Source organism: Pinus tabuliformis, chromosome 4_2 (assembly GCF_031772625.1).
Source record: "Pinus tabuliformis cultivar Carrire ecotype Pingquan chromosome 4_2, CPIR1, whole genome shotgun sequence".
NCBI classification, from domain to species: Eukaryota; Viridiplantae; Streptophyta; class Pinopsida; order Pinales; family Pinaceae; genus Pinus; species Pinus tabuliformis.
In genome coordinates this window covers 1,189,300,069-1,189,317,248 of record NC_142304.1, presented here as the reverse complement: position 1 = coordinate 1,189,317,248, position 17,180 = coordinate 1,189,300,069, and the positions used below count along the sequence as shown (strand labels likewise).

At 40.8% G+C, this 17,180-nt stretch overlaps 1 protein-coding gene across 2 annotated transcripts in view; it reads right to left on the bottom strand.

Annotated features, from left to right (window-relative positions):
* Positions 1-716: 716 nt before the first annotated feature.
* Positions 717-17,180, bottom strand: part of LOC149173928 (myb family transcription factor PHL6-like) — a 310,280-nt gene continuing 293,816 nt past the window's right edge. For both annotated transcript variants that reach the window (XM_089424797.1, XM_089424798.1), the window contains exons 6-7: positions 1,919-1,988; positions 717-1,811 (exon numbers count right to left, since the gene is read on the bottom strand). In XM_089424797.1, coding sequence (XP_089280923.1) covers positions 1,437-1,811; positions 1,919-1,988 — 445 coding nt within the window. In that variant the 3' untranslated portion in view covers positions 717-1,436. The remainder of the gene's footprint in view (positions 1,812-1,918; positions 1,989-17,180) is intronic.

The following is a 17,180-nucleotide window of genomic DNA, read 5'->3' as shown; positions in this document are numbered from 1 at the left end:
AGAAGGCTTGGTGATGTTGATTAAATGTTAGTTCCATACTGTCGTACATCACAAAATGTAATAGAAACATTGCAATTTTGCCAATCTTGAAATCCTAAAAACTGTTTAGTCTACTAGATTTTGAGTGGGATCGAAAATTATACTTTCTCCATATGAAATCTAATGAGGTCAAAACCACTCTCAAACATCCAGAACCAATTAATGATAATGTTAAAAATTTAAGTAAAAAATACTTTTACTTCAAGAATTTAATATTACCTTTAACTACTAAGTTATGTATCTCATGAGATAAAATCATGAGAAATAAAAACAATGGATTTCCTTTTCTTTGCTTGATGGAAATAATCAGAGTACCCTCACAGCTCAATCATCTAACTCACTTTGAAAAATTAGGCTCAAAGGGAAAACAATTGTTAATAGGCCCAAATTTAACGGAGCGGGGCCATAATTTTGAAATTATGGCGATAATTACCTAAATTATCGTGAATCACGATAATTTCAAATCAGCAACTTACCGCGATAAATATCGGCGATAATATCAACACTTTTTGGCGATAATTCTGATATTATCGCCATATGTGCAACACTCTAGATTACCAATGCTCCATACTATGTTAGAAATACCAAGACAGAACAAAGAACCAGGGTTTCAAATACCTTGAAATCGTTGTTAAGCAACAGGGATTCAAATTAGAAATCACTAATAAGCACCACGATTTCAGTTATACTTCCTATAGTACTTTGAATTAAAATACAACTGAATAATCTCGAGGAGTGACGGAAGACAGATTTGTCAACAAATACAATACCGGCTTACATATTCTGCGTTACAAGTCATTAAAGAACCTTATGTTGACGTTCAGAAGATTCTGAAAGCCACTCGAGAAAAATGTAAGAGCTGTTGAATCTGTTTCCTTACCTCACTTTTACATCAATCAGAAGTAGTAATTACTAATATTAAAAACACATCAGAAAATGCTTTAAACTGAAATCTTTTTGAACTCTATAAAGAAAATCAAGGATATGATTTTTACAAGTTGAATAATCTTTCAAAATACCAGTGTCATAAAATTAACATGTTTTCTTTGATGGTATGCGCAAGCCCCTATAGCTAATGCCTTTGCCAATTTGAATGAAATTGCTTGGATCCATGCCCACTAGTAGAAATAAATCACAAACCTTCCATTTGTAAAACACTAAATTTGATGCAGGCAGATCCCTTGCTTGGATAAAACTCCCCGCAATTTTCACTAGTAGTAAACTACTGTATTCATGACTGCTGCTCATGGGGCTTAAATTGGGGCTGTTACAACATACTTTCACTCAGAAGCCTTGACAGAGAAGTAATACTTGGCAAAACTTTTCCATCAACATGGGAAAAGATTAAACGGGTTGTCAACTGTTAACATATACTGACTTGAGGGCTGCTTTACCTGTCAGTCTACATCTTGTATATCACCATCTATTCTAATCCGTTTTGAAAGTGGTGATTCCGGTTGAAATTCCAAATCTGGAGTGAATTCATGATGGTCCCAGGCAGGCTGTTGTCCATCTCCATAAGTTCTAGAAGCTGTGATTTTTTCAGACACTGACTTTTCTTTCCCTGAAGTGTCCAAATTTGGCTCAGAATGTCCTGCATTAGATTCTTCCTTGGACAACTTGCTTGAGGTTTCTTCAGGAGATGGATCACTGCAACCAGCTGCAGATGGACCATGATTTTTGAATAAGTTACCTGCTTTTGTTTGCTCCTCGAACATCTTCTGTAGATATCTTCCATGTTCTTCTATTCGCAACTGTAGATTCCTTTGGGTCTGCACCAATCCACAAGCTTTAATAGAATACACTGGAAATTCAGAAGGCCATAATGTTGGCCATGCAGAAAAGCCAAACACAAATTGTTCAATGAAAAATCAAATACCTCTAGTTGTTCATGCAGTTGCTTCTGGACCTCCATCTGCAGCCGCAATGCCTCTGTAATTTGCATGCCCCTGTTTAGCAGATACAAAATTTCATTTGGCATGACTGCTTCAGCAGACCAGTTTCACAAGAACTATTACTGCATAGCACTACAAGTAATTGAACAACACAAACAAACTTCCTTATTGAGACTGATTCTTTCAGAATGGCCAGTGCACGTCTATGATAATCTTCACAAATTAACCAATGTATGTACTATTTACAACATGTCCTTCATAGTATTAGAATAAAACCACAATACAATGGAGGAAATATTTGCTTCCTACAAATATTGGTAATCAAATTAGTCATTGATGCAGAATAGTAGAAAGCTTTTTGTAAGAAACTAAGCATGCCACAATCACCTATATTCTCTTTCAGAATGGCCAGTGCACATCTATGATAATCTTCACAAATTAACCAATGTATGTACTATTTACAACATGTCCTTCATAGTACTAGAATAAAACCACAATAGGAAATATTTGCTTCCTACAAATATTGGTAATCAAATTAGTCATTGATGCAGAATAGTAGAAAGCTTTTTGTAAGAAACTAAGCATGCCACAATCACCTATATTCTAGGAAAGCTTACATCATTCCTTATTTCCTTAATGAAGGATGAGCAACTCCAGAGCTCGAGAGTACATTCCAGGAATAATATATAAATACAAAAGTTTCCAATATTCAGAACACGAGAAAAGAGCTGAGCTCTACACCAGGGAGAGCAAACTTCAGAGGTAATGGCACTTTATTTGTACGATTGAATAGCCAATGCTCTGGGTTCCACTTTAGCCCCTTAACATCCTGCCATTTTTTCTTACTTCCAATGTGTGTTTGAAATTATCCGACATCAAGCTTGTGCCGCTCAGAAAGGTTGACATCAAAGTGCCTTACTACAGCATCCCTGACATGCACTTATCACTGGAGGCGATTAAGAGTCAAGTCAGACATGGTGTGCAAAAGAAAGTAAGGAAATTCACCCCCAGCGCATACCACAAGGTAATCCATCATCCATCTGTGTTTGATAATAGGATCCTCTCCTTCATGTCTAGTCTTAACACTCACACTAAACAAGGTTATGCTAGGGCTCTACAGCAGTTGTACCATAATATTTTAGTGCAGTACTTTCTGGGTCATGTACCTCTAGAAGTTGTCATCAATAGCTGGGTTAAGAAAAGCTAGAAGCTTCATGGCTAGAAGGTCATTTGTTTCAGGAGCCTTACTAAATGTCTCCTTCTGTTTGAATCTGCTAAACATGCCCACTGTATAGAAGTCCTTAAAACAATGCAGTGAATGTGCGAAAGAACTTTAATGGTATTTTCTTATAAGGAAAATTCAGCTTAGGTCCTTTCTCCAATTTGGCTCAAGTTTTTGGTCTTCCTTTGCCCTTACAAGTTACAACGATTACTAGACCATTCTGCTACCATTTGGGCAAGTTCAGAGTTGCGGGGGAGCGCCCCCCCCCCCTCGAACCCGCTCCCGATAAAAAAATTTACGCTCCCTGCCATTTTCGGGAGCGCTGTAGGGAGCGATCGCTCTGTCGCTCCTGGACCAAAATTTTAAGCCCAGGAGCGATCGCTCCCGAGCATTAAAAAATTGCTCCGGGAGCGTTTCGGGCGGCGCCGGGAGCGATCCGGCAGAAAAAAATTCCGCAGACCCGAAAAAAAAATCAAATTTTAAATTTTTATTTTTTATTTTTTATTATTTTTATTTTTTTTGTTTTGTTTTAAAAGCCCAATGGGCCTAAAAAAAATTCATTATCACTTCATTGAGTTGAGTTTCTTGGAGAGCAAAAGCAAAGGAGCAAGGAGAAGCGAGGAGCAACCCTGCAAAGAGATAAGTAACTTAGTAATTTAGTTAGTTTAATTTAGTTCGGTAGTAATTTAGTTAATTTAGTTTAAAAATCATGAATTTAAATTAAATTAATTAATCCCAATAAATTAAATTAATTTGCAGATTCAAAATCCTACAAACATCAAACACCATGGACTTGGCTATATTTCTTGGCATTTTCTTCTTCTTGGTCCCTTTTATGGTTATTTTGGTGATGGAGAGTAGAAAACGGAGGGGCCAAACTGAAAAGGGGGATGAAGAAGCTGGAGAAAATCGAATTGATGAAAACCCTGGTGAGGAGGAGCTGGAGGAGGGTGAACATGACCCTCAAAAACTAAACAAGACCAAACCCCATTGTGGAAATATGTTAACATGGCTGAAACAGGGAGAGGGGGTGGAACCAATAAATTTCATTGCCCCCATTGCGACAATGGTTACACAGGTTCATACACCCGTGCTAGAAGACACCTCTGCGGGAAAAGGCCATGGGATGGAGACAAACAAATAGGAATCAAAACTTGTCCAGTGGTGTCAACAACGGATAGAGCCAAATACATAAGGGAAGAGGAGGAAGCCCAATACAAATAAAAAAAATCAAGGGGTTTGTTTGAACCAAGCTCACAATCACAAAGAACTCCTTCAGCATCCTCCCAAGGCAGTGGATATGGAGGCACAGGGTCATCAGGTTTAAGGCGTAGAACCATATCAGATTTCCTTGATGAGGGGTGTAGGAATGATGTGGATTCAAAAGTTTACAGGTTTCTCTATGCATGTGGGATACCATTCAATGTTCTTCGCTCACCTTATTGGCACGAAATGGTTTCTGCCATAAATGATGCCCCTAAAGGATACAAGAGCCCTGGGTACGACAAGGCAAGAACCGTTGGCCTTGATCATGAAAAAGCAAAAATATCACATTCTTTGAATAGAATGACAAGTTCTTGGACTGACCATGGGGTGTCCATTGTATCTGATGGATGGACAAATGTAAAAGGCAAGCCATTGATAAGTGTTCTTGCTGTGTCTGTTAGTGGTCCCATCTTTCTAACTGCACATGATTACTCAGACAAATTCAGGACCGCCATCAACATTGCAGAAGCATTACTTGAAACAATTGACCGTATTGGGCCATACAATGTCATCCAAGTCATCACTGATAATGCTCCTAATTGTAAGGCAGCGGGAGCAATTATTGAGGATAAATACTCCAACATATTTTGGTCTGCATGTTTGGTTCACACATTGAACCTTCTGATGCATGATGTTGTCAAAAACAAAAATGCACAATACCAATGGATTGGTGATTTGTACAAGAAAGGCAAACAAATGATAAAATTTATTACAAATCATAGCAATACCCATGGCCTTTTCCGCAGTCACTCGAGATTGGAGTTGTTGAATATTGCGAAGACCAGATTTGATAGCTATTACCTCACCTTCAGACGCCTTTTCAAGGTAAGAGAGTTATTGGCTAGCATGGTATCAAGTCCACATTAGCAGGTATTAAAGGAAAGGGCTACAAATGCAGCTGACAGGCGAGTTTTGAATTGGTGGAGGAGGCTGCTCTTGATGGTTAGTTTTGGACAAGTGTGAGGCAAGTATTGCATTTCACGAAGCCCATTTATCACATGATTCGGTTTGCAGATACAGACAAACCAGTGATTGGCGAGGTGTATGAGCAGATGGATACCATGTTGGGGGAAATAAAAGATATTGTTCATAACAGAGATCCCGACTTGTACAATCTGATTCACAATTGTGTGTGTGAACGGTGGAATAGACTTAATCTTCCACGCCAAAATACTACTCTACATCTTGGTTGGGCCAACCTGCACCAGGGGGTGAGGTTAGGACCAAACCCCATTTAGATGCAGAGGTAACTAGAGGATATTTGGAAGCATTAGAAAAGTTGGTACCTGACAGGAAGGAATGTGTCGCTGTGCGCCTTGAAATAGGCAGATACTTCAGTGGCACTGGCTTGTATGGTAATTTCCATGCAATGGACGACATAGATAGATTTGATACTCTCACATGGTGGGAAACATATGGCGGCCAGGGACTTTTGCCAAAATTGGCAAAAAAAGTTCTTTCACAGGTTGTAAATACTTCTTCTGCAGAGAGGTGTTGGAGCACCTATAGCTACATACATAATGTGAAAAGAAACAGACTCAATGAAAACCGAGCAAAAAACTTGGTTTATGTGCATTACAACTTGAGGTTGTTGAGTCATTACTGTGATCGGGCTTATGAGGATCCCACATATAAAATTTGGGACAATCACCCAGAGGATGACAATTTGGAGGATGGCATTGTACATCTTGAAGAACTGGAAGAGGAACTTGTAAGGGATGAAGATGAAGCAGCTGTAGCAGCCATGCCACCTCCACCTCCACCATCCAGTAGCAATGCTCGAGGTTCGAGTCTTGTTCCTTTGCTGTCGCCACCGCCATCTACACCCTCACGTGGAGGTTCTAGTTCTGGTCGTCGGTCTGTGCGGGAGACTCCTAGAAGACCACCACGACCTGCTCATACTCCTGGAGACTCTCGTGGCAAGGGCCACATGTAGATTTACAGTTTACTTGTCTTTTTTAGTTTCTATTAGACTTTAGTTTTCATAACTGTTGAGTTTTGAGTCCTTGACTCTTGACTCTTGACTCTTTCATATCATAATGATATTTTTTGTAAACAATATATCACTGTGACAATGAAAATTTGAAGTTTGAAGTTGGGCCTTGGCAATTATTAATCATTGGTACTGATTGTGAATTATGAATATGATGCTTCGTGAAAGACAAAAGTTGTTTCATTTCATTTCATTATTCATGTTTCATTTTATAAATTTATAACATTTCATATCATGTTAACAGTTAGAAGTTAGGACTTAGAAATATCTAAGATATTACTTCTTGTAATGGTTAAACTTAGTTACTTAGCTTACAAGTACAACTTTGGTGATCAATGATGATAAATGTTATTGAATTTTCAATTTTGAAAGCTTGAAGTTGAAACTTTAAGATTGAATTTGATGAATCATGATTCACGAGACTCAATATGTTGCAGTTGTAATATGTATTTTACTAACTTGTGGACATGGTTGATGACGATTATAATTTCTAGATGATTGATGTGATATGGTTCAATGATCAATCTATGTTTTTTTTATGTTTTTTATGTCTAATTCATCATTCTACATGTTTTTGTTGACATATATGTATCAAAAACTAAAAAATATAATATATATATATATATTTAAAAAATCGCTCCCGGATTCGCTCCCAAACCGGGAGCTTCTGAAAATGGTCGCTCCCGCTCCGGTTTTCGCTCCCGCTCCCCGCTCCCGCTCCCGCTCCCAAGCAACATTGGGCAAGTTCATCTATTCTGAGATGAGAAATTCATCACACTAAGACCCACTAGAGGTTCTATACTAGATTTGCTAGAGAACTGCAACTTAGGATTCCTATGAAGTTTTTATTGAGGGATAAGAGACTTGAGATAATGGAACTCGTATATCGTGTTAAGTGTTGTTGCAAAATCTAGCACTTTTGTGCAAAGCCTCACTAAGCAATCTAGATTTAGAGCATTAATGGGAATTGTCACCACTATTACCTTAGTAACTACTCCCCTGCCATTCTATGGTCGGATGTAATCCCCAAAAGGGAGGCTTCCCCACAAATCTCAAGGATTAAATAACCCAAGTGGTCCTAGGCCAAAACACCCTAGGGTTCTACTCCAAAATTCACCCAATAAATGTTCAATAATTAGGGCTTTCGGTCAGATAAGAATCAAGATATAAATCCAAGACAACGAGTTCAAAGGACCATATGATTATATATAGAAGGCTTAGTAAGTCCTGGTGCATTTTTCAATCCAGTGGCTAATAGAGGTGTTACCACACAATCCAACAAGGCCCTAGGAGGGGAAACCTAAGGGACAACCACTAGACTAAGTGACAACAATGGGACAATGACCCACTATCACCTCAGTCAATGTCCCCCTCTCTTCACAGATTTTCACTAATGGGAGGAGTCCCGATAGTTAGGAAATCACATGGAATGGATATGTCAATAACTAGGGACTAAGTGATTTCGCAAAACCCATTCAAGGAGAGACACAATAAAGGCTTGATGCTTTAAAGAAGCTAACACGCTCTCCAAGAAATACATTGGGGAGAGAAGATCAAGACCATGGGTTTAAGATACGTAATGGTAATATGTATTCCTAAAGTCAAGACTTTAGAGGATGAGGTGGGACCTCTCAAAGGAGTTCTATGTGATGATTTAACACTTCTAAAAGGCTCTTCACTCTCTTTGAAAGCCCTGAGGAAGGCCTGCGCTAGACCTAGGGTTTATGAATAAGCGTGGAGGAAATGCTTCCAAGGTACTCGCTAGGTTAAGGCAAGGGAGGAGAAAGGGCTTCTTATGATTTATTCCAATGAGTACTAAGCTCATACACCCCTCAAAGCAGTCCCCAAGGTGAGAGAGAGACCTAGGTTTTCCCTCTTGGAGTGGCACCTAGAGCAAGAGGTTTTATGGATGAAACTTGGGCGGATGCCCACCAAACTTGGAGCATAGGTAGCCTAGACCCTAAGCTTGATGTGTGGACCCTTAGATTCCTGAAAAATCACCTCCCTAAAAATCGTTGCAAACCCTAGATTTCTGCTCTACCTTGAGGGGACCGAATTTTAGGAGAAGATATGGAGAAGAGAAGAGTCGATCACCAAACTTCTTGGACTAGTGCCTAGTACTTTGGGCTATGGAGTCTTAGATGATTTAAAATTGGCCAAAAATGTCCTTAAGGAGGCTAAAGATTGTTGGCTTAGGAACCAACCTTTAACATTTACCCACCTATGATTTATGGAGTTTTATGGAAAAAAGACAAAATTTCATCCACTAGGAACATTCATCATTTGCCATACAATGAATAACATATGCAATTGCCAACCAAGAAGCTTTCCAAAAATGATTTTCAACAATTAGGACACAATAGCATTAACTTATTTGCAACAATTCCATACATTAGACATAATTCCAAGAAAATATTCAACAAGCACTTATGAGATGACAACATAATATATCCATCCACTAATCATGAGATAGCTCCAAAGAAGATTGAAAGTTTCAGCTCCAAATGTCAAAATGCATCTAAGAATCTCCAATAGTCTTCAAAGAAAATGTGTGAGTTCTTTTACAAGAGAAGAATCCAAGTGATGATGATGATCTCTCACAAATGAGAGTAATCTTTATTTATATGACCCTTATCCTAATTCAAATTAGCCTAATAGCCCCTACAATTATAAAATAATGTGTAAATAACAAATCCTTGGTGACAAGCCCACTAGGTAGGTGGGCTGGTAGCTCGTAAAGTGATGGAGAAGCCATCCATAAGTGAACCAAAATGATGAAATCGGGGTCTAGAAGGGTCGTTGGAAGGTCGGGTTGAGTCCTCAGGGTGCTTGGTGAGGGAGAGGGCTCCATAAATGATGGACAAGGGGTTGGCCCCTTAATGTCCATGTAAATGATCATGTGGTGCTCCAAAGTGGCTTTGGGGCACGAGTAATGGTTTCATGGGTCTCCTGATGAAAAATAAGCCTATAGACTGCTACAAATGAGGGCACAGAGGATGGTGCTTTCCCTCCCATGTCTCAAGGATGAGACAAGCCTCCTTTGGGCCCTGGATCAACTGCCAAACCCTATATATACTGCTAAGCCAACTAGGGGCACTACTGGTCCAATTGCATCATCTTGCATATAATGTGCCTGTGGGGCAATGGACAAGCTGCTGAAGGTGCTGAGGCTGCTCATGGCATGAGATAATGCTATGTCACATGATGGAAACCCACGACTCTCAACACATCCCCTAAGTGCCAATATGATCCTCTGGTGGGGTTGGGCCCTAGTTAAGTTGACCAACCCATGATGAAACCACCTGCGAATTACACATAAGATCCAATGTGTCTCCTCACCATCAGGTACAATAATTCATTAGTGCATCTAAGTGAACCAAACTTGTCAATTCCGGGCACAAATGACACTTCATAATGGGCTTCCCTTCCAAATTTGGGGCTTTGAGCATGTAATGATGTTGCCTCCCTAGGTAGGAGTGGCTAATAAACAACCCTATTAGGCGTTCCCAACTCCTAAAGGGAAAGACATGTCCAAGGTACATCCTTCAAGTGGTAGGGGTTGTGAATAATGATGAGGTGGATTGGGACACAGGGGTCTCAAGGCCAAATGCCATGGGTTCAAGGGTGGTAATGATGAGGGATGTCCACACATTTGGGTGTATAGATGTGGGAGGGAGCAATTGTGGTACATGAGTTACCTCAGCGTTTGTTTTTCCACTCTTCTTCATTTTCCTTTTGCATTTTCTTGATTTTCTCTTTTATTATACTGCTCAGGGTTCCAGGGGATGAGAGCATGCAGTGTATTATGTAAGCAATGATTACCCCCTTAAGGTGGGGCCATTCATCACCCACCAGGGGTTGGGACATGCATGGGTTCCTTAATGATGGAAGGGGCACTCATATGGGTCGTAGGAACCAGGGTGATGGCCATAATGATAGGGGGTAGAGCCCATGTTTGGATTTTGCCCATGTGATAATTTTATTGTCTCGATCATCTTTTTCATTTTGTGGTACTATCTCCTTTTGCATGTGGCAATGATATGCTTTTATCCTTTTTTTTAGTTGCATCAATCTCTGGGGCAACGTTCTAAGCCCAACCTAGACATGTGGACAAGGGGAGGGGAGTACCAAAGCCTTCTGGACCCAATTAGGTAAGATGATGAAATAGGGCATGTAATGTGAAAAGGGGAGTAAAAAGTATGAAACAAGAAAACAAAACTGTGCTACCAAGATCAAGGTTCCCAAGTAGTGCCATCCTGAAACTACAAGCTAGTAGGGGAGATCCCATGCGACTAGGGTTGAGAATTAATCCCCCATTAAGGTGAGGAAATACGGCTATAGTCAAAACCCTTCCTCCTTCAAAGTCACCCAATAATCCATACCCAAGTGTGCCCAAGGAAAAACAAGCATAAGCACCTGATAGCACAATGAAATACATGTTGATTTGGGGTAGCATCGGATGTGCTCTAGCCACGAAAATTGGTGGAGAAGCTAAGGCACATGAGATCTCCAATACCCAGAAAAAGTTTCGGTAGATTCTAAACAGTTTGGGAGATATTAAAATAATTAATATTTTTAATGAAGTCCCTAAGTCTAAACTTAGGAAAATTAAAATATTAATGTGAATTAATATAAAACTGTGTTAGAATGGTCCAAAAGTCATGGATCAAGCCAGCTCTAATCTTAGCCGTTGATTAGGGACTTAATCTCGGCCGTTGATTTGTTAATGAGAAAAGTATAAGAGGAGGCTTGAGGGTCACTTGGGGAACACACGAAGAGATCAAGATTTCGACTTTCTGGGGCTGGGTTTGCTGAGAAAGTTGAGAGAGTAATCTGGAATTGCAACTGAGGGGCAGTTAATATAGAAGCAGAGGGTAAAGGCCGGAACTTCCAGGAACAACTATAACTGCCGGAACAGCCAGGAAAGCTGACGCAGAGGGCAGAAGCTGGAACTGCCGAGAATAGCCGGAATAGCTAGGAAAGCTGACACAGAGGGCAGAAGTCGGAACTGCCAGGAACAGCCGGAACAGCGGGGAAAGCTGAGGCAAAGGGCAGAAGCTGGAACTGCCGGGAATAGCTAGAATTGCCAGAATTGCCAGGAAAGCTGATGTAGAGGGCAAAAGCCGAAACTGTCGAGAACAACCGGAACTGCTGGATTTGCCAGGAAAGCTAACGTAGAGGGCAGAAGAGGCTGACACAGTCCCTAGAGGCTAACGCTGGGGTTTTTCGTGGGGCAGATTGGAGCTAAGGCACTGCCGGAGTGTTTATCCGGGGTTTCAGCTGTAGCATTTGTGTCCGAAGGAGAGGTACTACTGCTGAGATTTTTCTTAGTTGGGTGAGCGGGATTTGGCACCCAGATTGTATTCTGAAACTGCTTAATAAATCAAACCCTCAGATAGCTGCACTGGTTTTCCTATTAGGATATTCCGATACATAGGAAATAGTTAAGTATAACTTGGTCTAGTGTAGAGTTAGGTAAAGTTTGTTTCTTTACTATGTACTTTTTTAACTTACAATCCGATGGTCATGATATGTTCTAGACATGAAGTGATCTGACGGTTCATTCTCTCCTCGGTATTACCGACACTTGATCCGTATTACTAGAGCACGATCCTTGCTAAGAGGGAGTGTTGATTTGGGGTAGCATCGGATGTGCGCTAGCCACGAAAATCGATGGAGAGACTAAGGCACATGAGGTCTCCAATACCCAGGAAGGGTTTGGGCAGATTCTAAACAGTTTGGGAGATATTAAAATAATTCATATTTTTAATGGAGTCCTTAAGTCTAAACTTAGGGAAATTAAAATATTAATGTGAATTAATATAAAACTGTGTTAGAATGGTCCAAAAGTCATGGATCAAGCCAAATCTAATCTTAGCCGTTGATTAGCGACTTAATCTCGGCCGTTGATTTGTTAACGAGAAAAGTATAAGAGGAGGCTTGAGGATCACTTGGGGAACACACGAAGAGATCAAGATTTCGACTTTCCGGGGCTGGGTTTGCTGAGAAAGTTGAGAGAGTGATATGGAGTTGCAGCTGAGGGGCAGTTAATATAGAAGCAAAGGGTAGAAGCCGGAATTTCCAGGAACAACTGTAACTGCCAGAACAGCTAGGAACGCTGACGTAGAGGGTAGAAGCCGAAACTGCCGAGAAGAGCCGGAATTGCCGAAATAGCTAGGAAAGCTGATGCAGAGGGCAGAAGCTGGAACTGCCAGGAACAACCGGAACAGCCGAGAAAGCTGAGGCAAAGGGTAGAAGCCAGAACTGCCGGGAATAGCTAGAATTGCCGAGAAAGCTAACGCAGAGGGCAGAAGCCGAAACTGTTAGGAACAACTGGAACTACCGGGAACTGTCGATCTGCCAGGAAAGCTAACGCAGAGGGCAGAAGAGGCTGACACAGTCCCTAGAGGCTGACGCTAGGGTTTTTTGTGGGGTAGATTGGAGCTGAGGCACTGCTAGAGTGTTTATCCGGGGTTTCAGCTAGAGCATTTGTCTCCGAAGGAGAGGTACTACTGCCGAGATTTTTCTCAGTTGGGTGTGCCGGATTTGGCACCCAAATTGTATTCTGAAATTGCTTAATAAATCAAACCCTCACATAGCTGCACTGGTTTTCCTGTTAAGATATTCCGATACATAGGAAATAGTTAAGTATAGCTTGGTCTAGTGTAGAGTTAGGTAAGTGTGTTTCTTTACTATGTACTTTTGTAACTTACAATCTGACGGTCACGATATGTTCTAGACATGAAGTGATCCGAATTAGATCCATGAAAATTAGCAAAATGCTATGACTGTATCAAATCAGGACAGACTTCAAAATTTATGAACAAAGAGCTATTAGGAAGACCTCTGGACAGTGGCAGTTTGTAGCCAGCAAGGAACAACGAGGACCTCGGTCAAAGCGTGCTGACCGAGGCCCATGGAGACCATGCAGGAGGCAAACTGGCAGTTAGGAAGACCAGATCGGAAAACGGAGGCCGTTTCTCGCTGGGCAAAACCCCTCGAGAAGGAAAAGCCTCGAGCGCTCAGTCACATGGGAAGTTGGGAAACCGTAGGGAAAGCGCTAAGGCGAAAGGCGGGTCCCGCGCTAAAAAACCAGCGGAATATCGAAGGCATATTGGGCGGTAAGCAGATTTGGGTAGAGAACGAGCGATTCCATTCATCGCACGACGCGTGTCTAGCGGATGAGAGAGAAAACCGCCTCTCATCGCGGGCTAACGGTTGAGCAAGTCAACCGTGCGATAAGAGCGAACACCGTAGGATCTGGGGGCTCCAGATCTGACGTGGAGATTGCGCCTGATGGGAAACCGGATTTGACGGGGGAATTAAGCCACGACATATAAAAAGTTTGACGTCCGATTTGATCGCTGAGTTGGCGGATGAGTCATTTCACAACGTAACCGAAATACCGAACCGTTAAGGAAGAGCTGGCGCAGTTGGTGAGAGGACAAGTGGCCACCTCCCTGTGAGACGTTGGCGATGACGCAGAGACAGGGAACTCCAAGTGAACAACAGCAGGCGATCCGAAGGGGCGGAAGAGGAAGCGAACCGTCAAGGACAGATTGGCTTTAAGCCATGAACAGACAAAGAACAGAGAGAAAAGAACCAGAGAAGGGAACAATGAAAAAAAAGACGAACGAGACAATGAAGCAAGAGGCAGAAAAACAGAGAGCCAAGCTGACCTGCAGCATAAGGCAACATTGAGCAGACAGAAGGCTTGAGAGGTTCAAGCAATCCCTATGAGGATATCTGTCGGGAATTGAGTACCACATTGGACTCCTCCCATTAAAGACCAGAGAGGTCAAGACTTGGAAAGGGAAAGAGTTTGTGCACTCTAGTGGCTTGGGGAATCCAAGAACCACCCTACCAAGCATTGTCTGTTTCAGGAGACTCAAATTGAGCTCCTCATTGTAAAAACTCTGCTTTAAAGACACAATAAAAGAAGGCCACCACTGAAAGCTGGACCGGAGACGTAGCCCTGGAGAATAGGGTGAACTCCTTATTAATTTGTTGTGTTCTTGTATTTGCTTACTGTGTTTCTCTTACTGTTTTCCATTTTTCCAGTGTCTATGTATTTTGTAATCTGATCGATCCGTTGCCTAAGATAACATAGACACACACCAGCACATGAGTCTGTAATACCTTCATTCATTAATTATTTAACTGAGATCACTCACGAGTGATTTTCAGATCAAGTGGTATTAGAGCTTTAGGCTATTAAGGTTAGACAAGCTTGTGTTGGATTTAGCTGTTGAATGCTAACTAGATCAAAGCTCAAATTAGGAGAAGGAGATTTGGTCGAAACTAATCCTGAAATTCGGAGAGTCTATCCTCGGAAGATGATGTCAGAGGAAGGTTCTATGGAGTCAGACCCTTAATTCATAGATAGTTTCCTAGCCATAAAGTCCATGGTAGAGGAAATGTATAAGGACTTTAGAAAACACAAGGATAAAGATTCATCAGGCTCTAAACAAGACAAAGGAGAAGATAAGTCTCACTTCCATGACCACTCAAACGGCAAAGGGAAAGAGGAAAGCTTTCTCACACCTCCTAAGAGCCCTGAACACAAAAAGAAAGCATCTTTAATCAAACTAGTTGTCAAATTTGATTTACCTATATATGATGGAGAGTTGAATGCAGAAAAGTTGGACAATTGGATTAGACAAATTGATGTTTATTGCAGAGTGCAGAATATCGATTCAAACAAGAGCAAGATTCAGCTGGCAAGCCTATGCCTTGGAGGCACTGCCTTGGTATGGTGGGAAGGCAGGACCCAAGTTGACATGAAGAGACATGGTAAGGCTATCTCTGTCCGGAGTGAATTTGTTTCTGCAATAAAAAAGCAGTTCTATCCATTGGCCTACATGTAGCAAGCCATGATGAGCTGGCAAACTCTTCGACAGTTGAAAGGGCAAAGTGTGCAAGGGTACACTCAAGAATTTAGAAAGAGAGCATTTATTCTAGGAATCTCATTAGACTCCTTGAGACTCTGTTGAAGTACATTGGTGGTCTACACAGTTACATGAGGCACACTATCCTCATGTTTAATCCCACTAGTATAGATGAGGTATCTGTACAAACTACTCATCTAGGAGCTAGAGGAATGAGGGGAAGTCCAAAAGTTGGGGGATCATCGCAACCCACTGCAAGCAAGAATAAGGAGAAAAGAAAGCAGAAATGAAAAGCAAGGAAGGCTAACACTGCACAAAAAAACAAAGCTTCATGCACTCACTGTAAAAAGGATGGGCATGATGATGAGCACTGTTGGATTCTGCATCCAGAGCTGAGACCTAAGAAGTTCGAGGGCAAGAAGAAGAAGACTGCTACAGATATTCAGAAAGATTTGGGGTCAAACTCAGGAGATGAAACAACTATTGCAGCCACAAGTATAAAAGGTAAGAATTCTGAAGCATCTACTAGTAATTCTACACAATCTACTATTGATGAAGAAAATGAGAGAAAAAGACGAGCTTTTCCATATTTGAGTTATTTCCAAACATCAAAAGATTGATACTTTGTCTGATAGTGGCTCACAAGTAAATTTAATTTCTGAAGCAATTGTAAAGAAGTTGGGATTAGTAACTACACCTCACAAGAAACCATACCCATTAGGATGGTTAAATGATAAAGCACAACTACAAGTGACTAAACAGTGAAAACTCAAGTTTTTTTTTGGGTCAGCATTTGTAGATGAGGTTGAGTTAGACATAATTCCTTTGGATATATGTGGAATTGTTTTAGGAAGTCCTTACTTGTATGATAGAAAAGCTATTTTCTATAGCGCTGAGAACAAGTATCTACTTGTTAAAGATGCAATCGAATACGTTGTAAGAGCTCATAAGCTCAAGAATAATTATACTCTCATAAACTCAGGGCAGATGAAAAGAATGATAAATTCATGCAGACAATTCTTACTGATAGTTGTAAAGGAAAAGAAACCTGATAAAACCAATGTATTTAAGGGCTGTAATGCAAAACAACAAGTTGATTTAGAAAATATTGTTTCAGAGTATGATATCTTATTTCAAGAACCTAAAGGTCTGCCACCCAAAAAGGAAATAGTGCATGATATTATTTTGCAGCAAGATGCTCCATTGCCTAACATTGGAATGTACAGGTTGTCCGCTTTATAGAATGCTAAAATCAAGAAGCAGGTGCAGGAGTTGCTCGAGAAAGGGTTCATCAGACCTAGCACATCACCATGTGGGTCACCAATCGTTTTGGTGAGAAAGAAATATGGCTCGTGGAGAATGTGCATTGATTACCGAGCACTAAATAAGATAACAATAAAAAATCGTTATCCCCTTCCTTGCATAGATGATCTTTTAGATCAACTGAAAAAAGTTGTTTATTTCTCCAAGTTAGACTTGCATAGTGAATACCATCAGGTCAGAGTTATAGAACAAGATGCATGGAAGACTGCTTTCAAAACAAAGCAGGGATTGTATGAGTGGCTGGTTATGCCTTTTGGCTTAACTAATGCTCCTGCTACTTTCATGAGATTAATGAATGATGTACTCAGACCTTTTCTTGATGATTTTGTTATTGTGTATCTGGATGACATTCTAATATTTAACAAAACCTGGGAAGAACACTTAAAAGCATGTTAAGCAGACACTAGATGTTTTGAAAAGAGAAAACTTTATGTTAAACTCTCAAAATGTGAATTTGGCAAAACATCTCTGAATTATTTGGGTCATATAGTAGGAGGCGGTGAATTGAAGATAGATTCCTTTAAGGTGGCAGTGATTGTAAACTGGCCAAAATC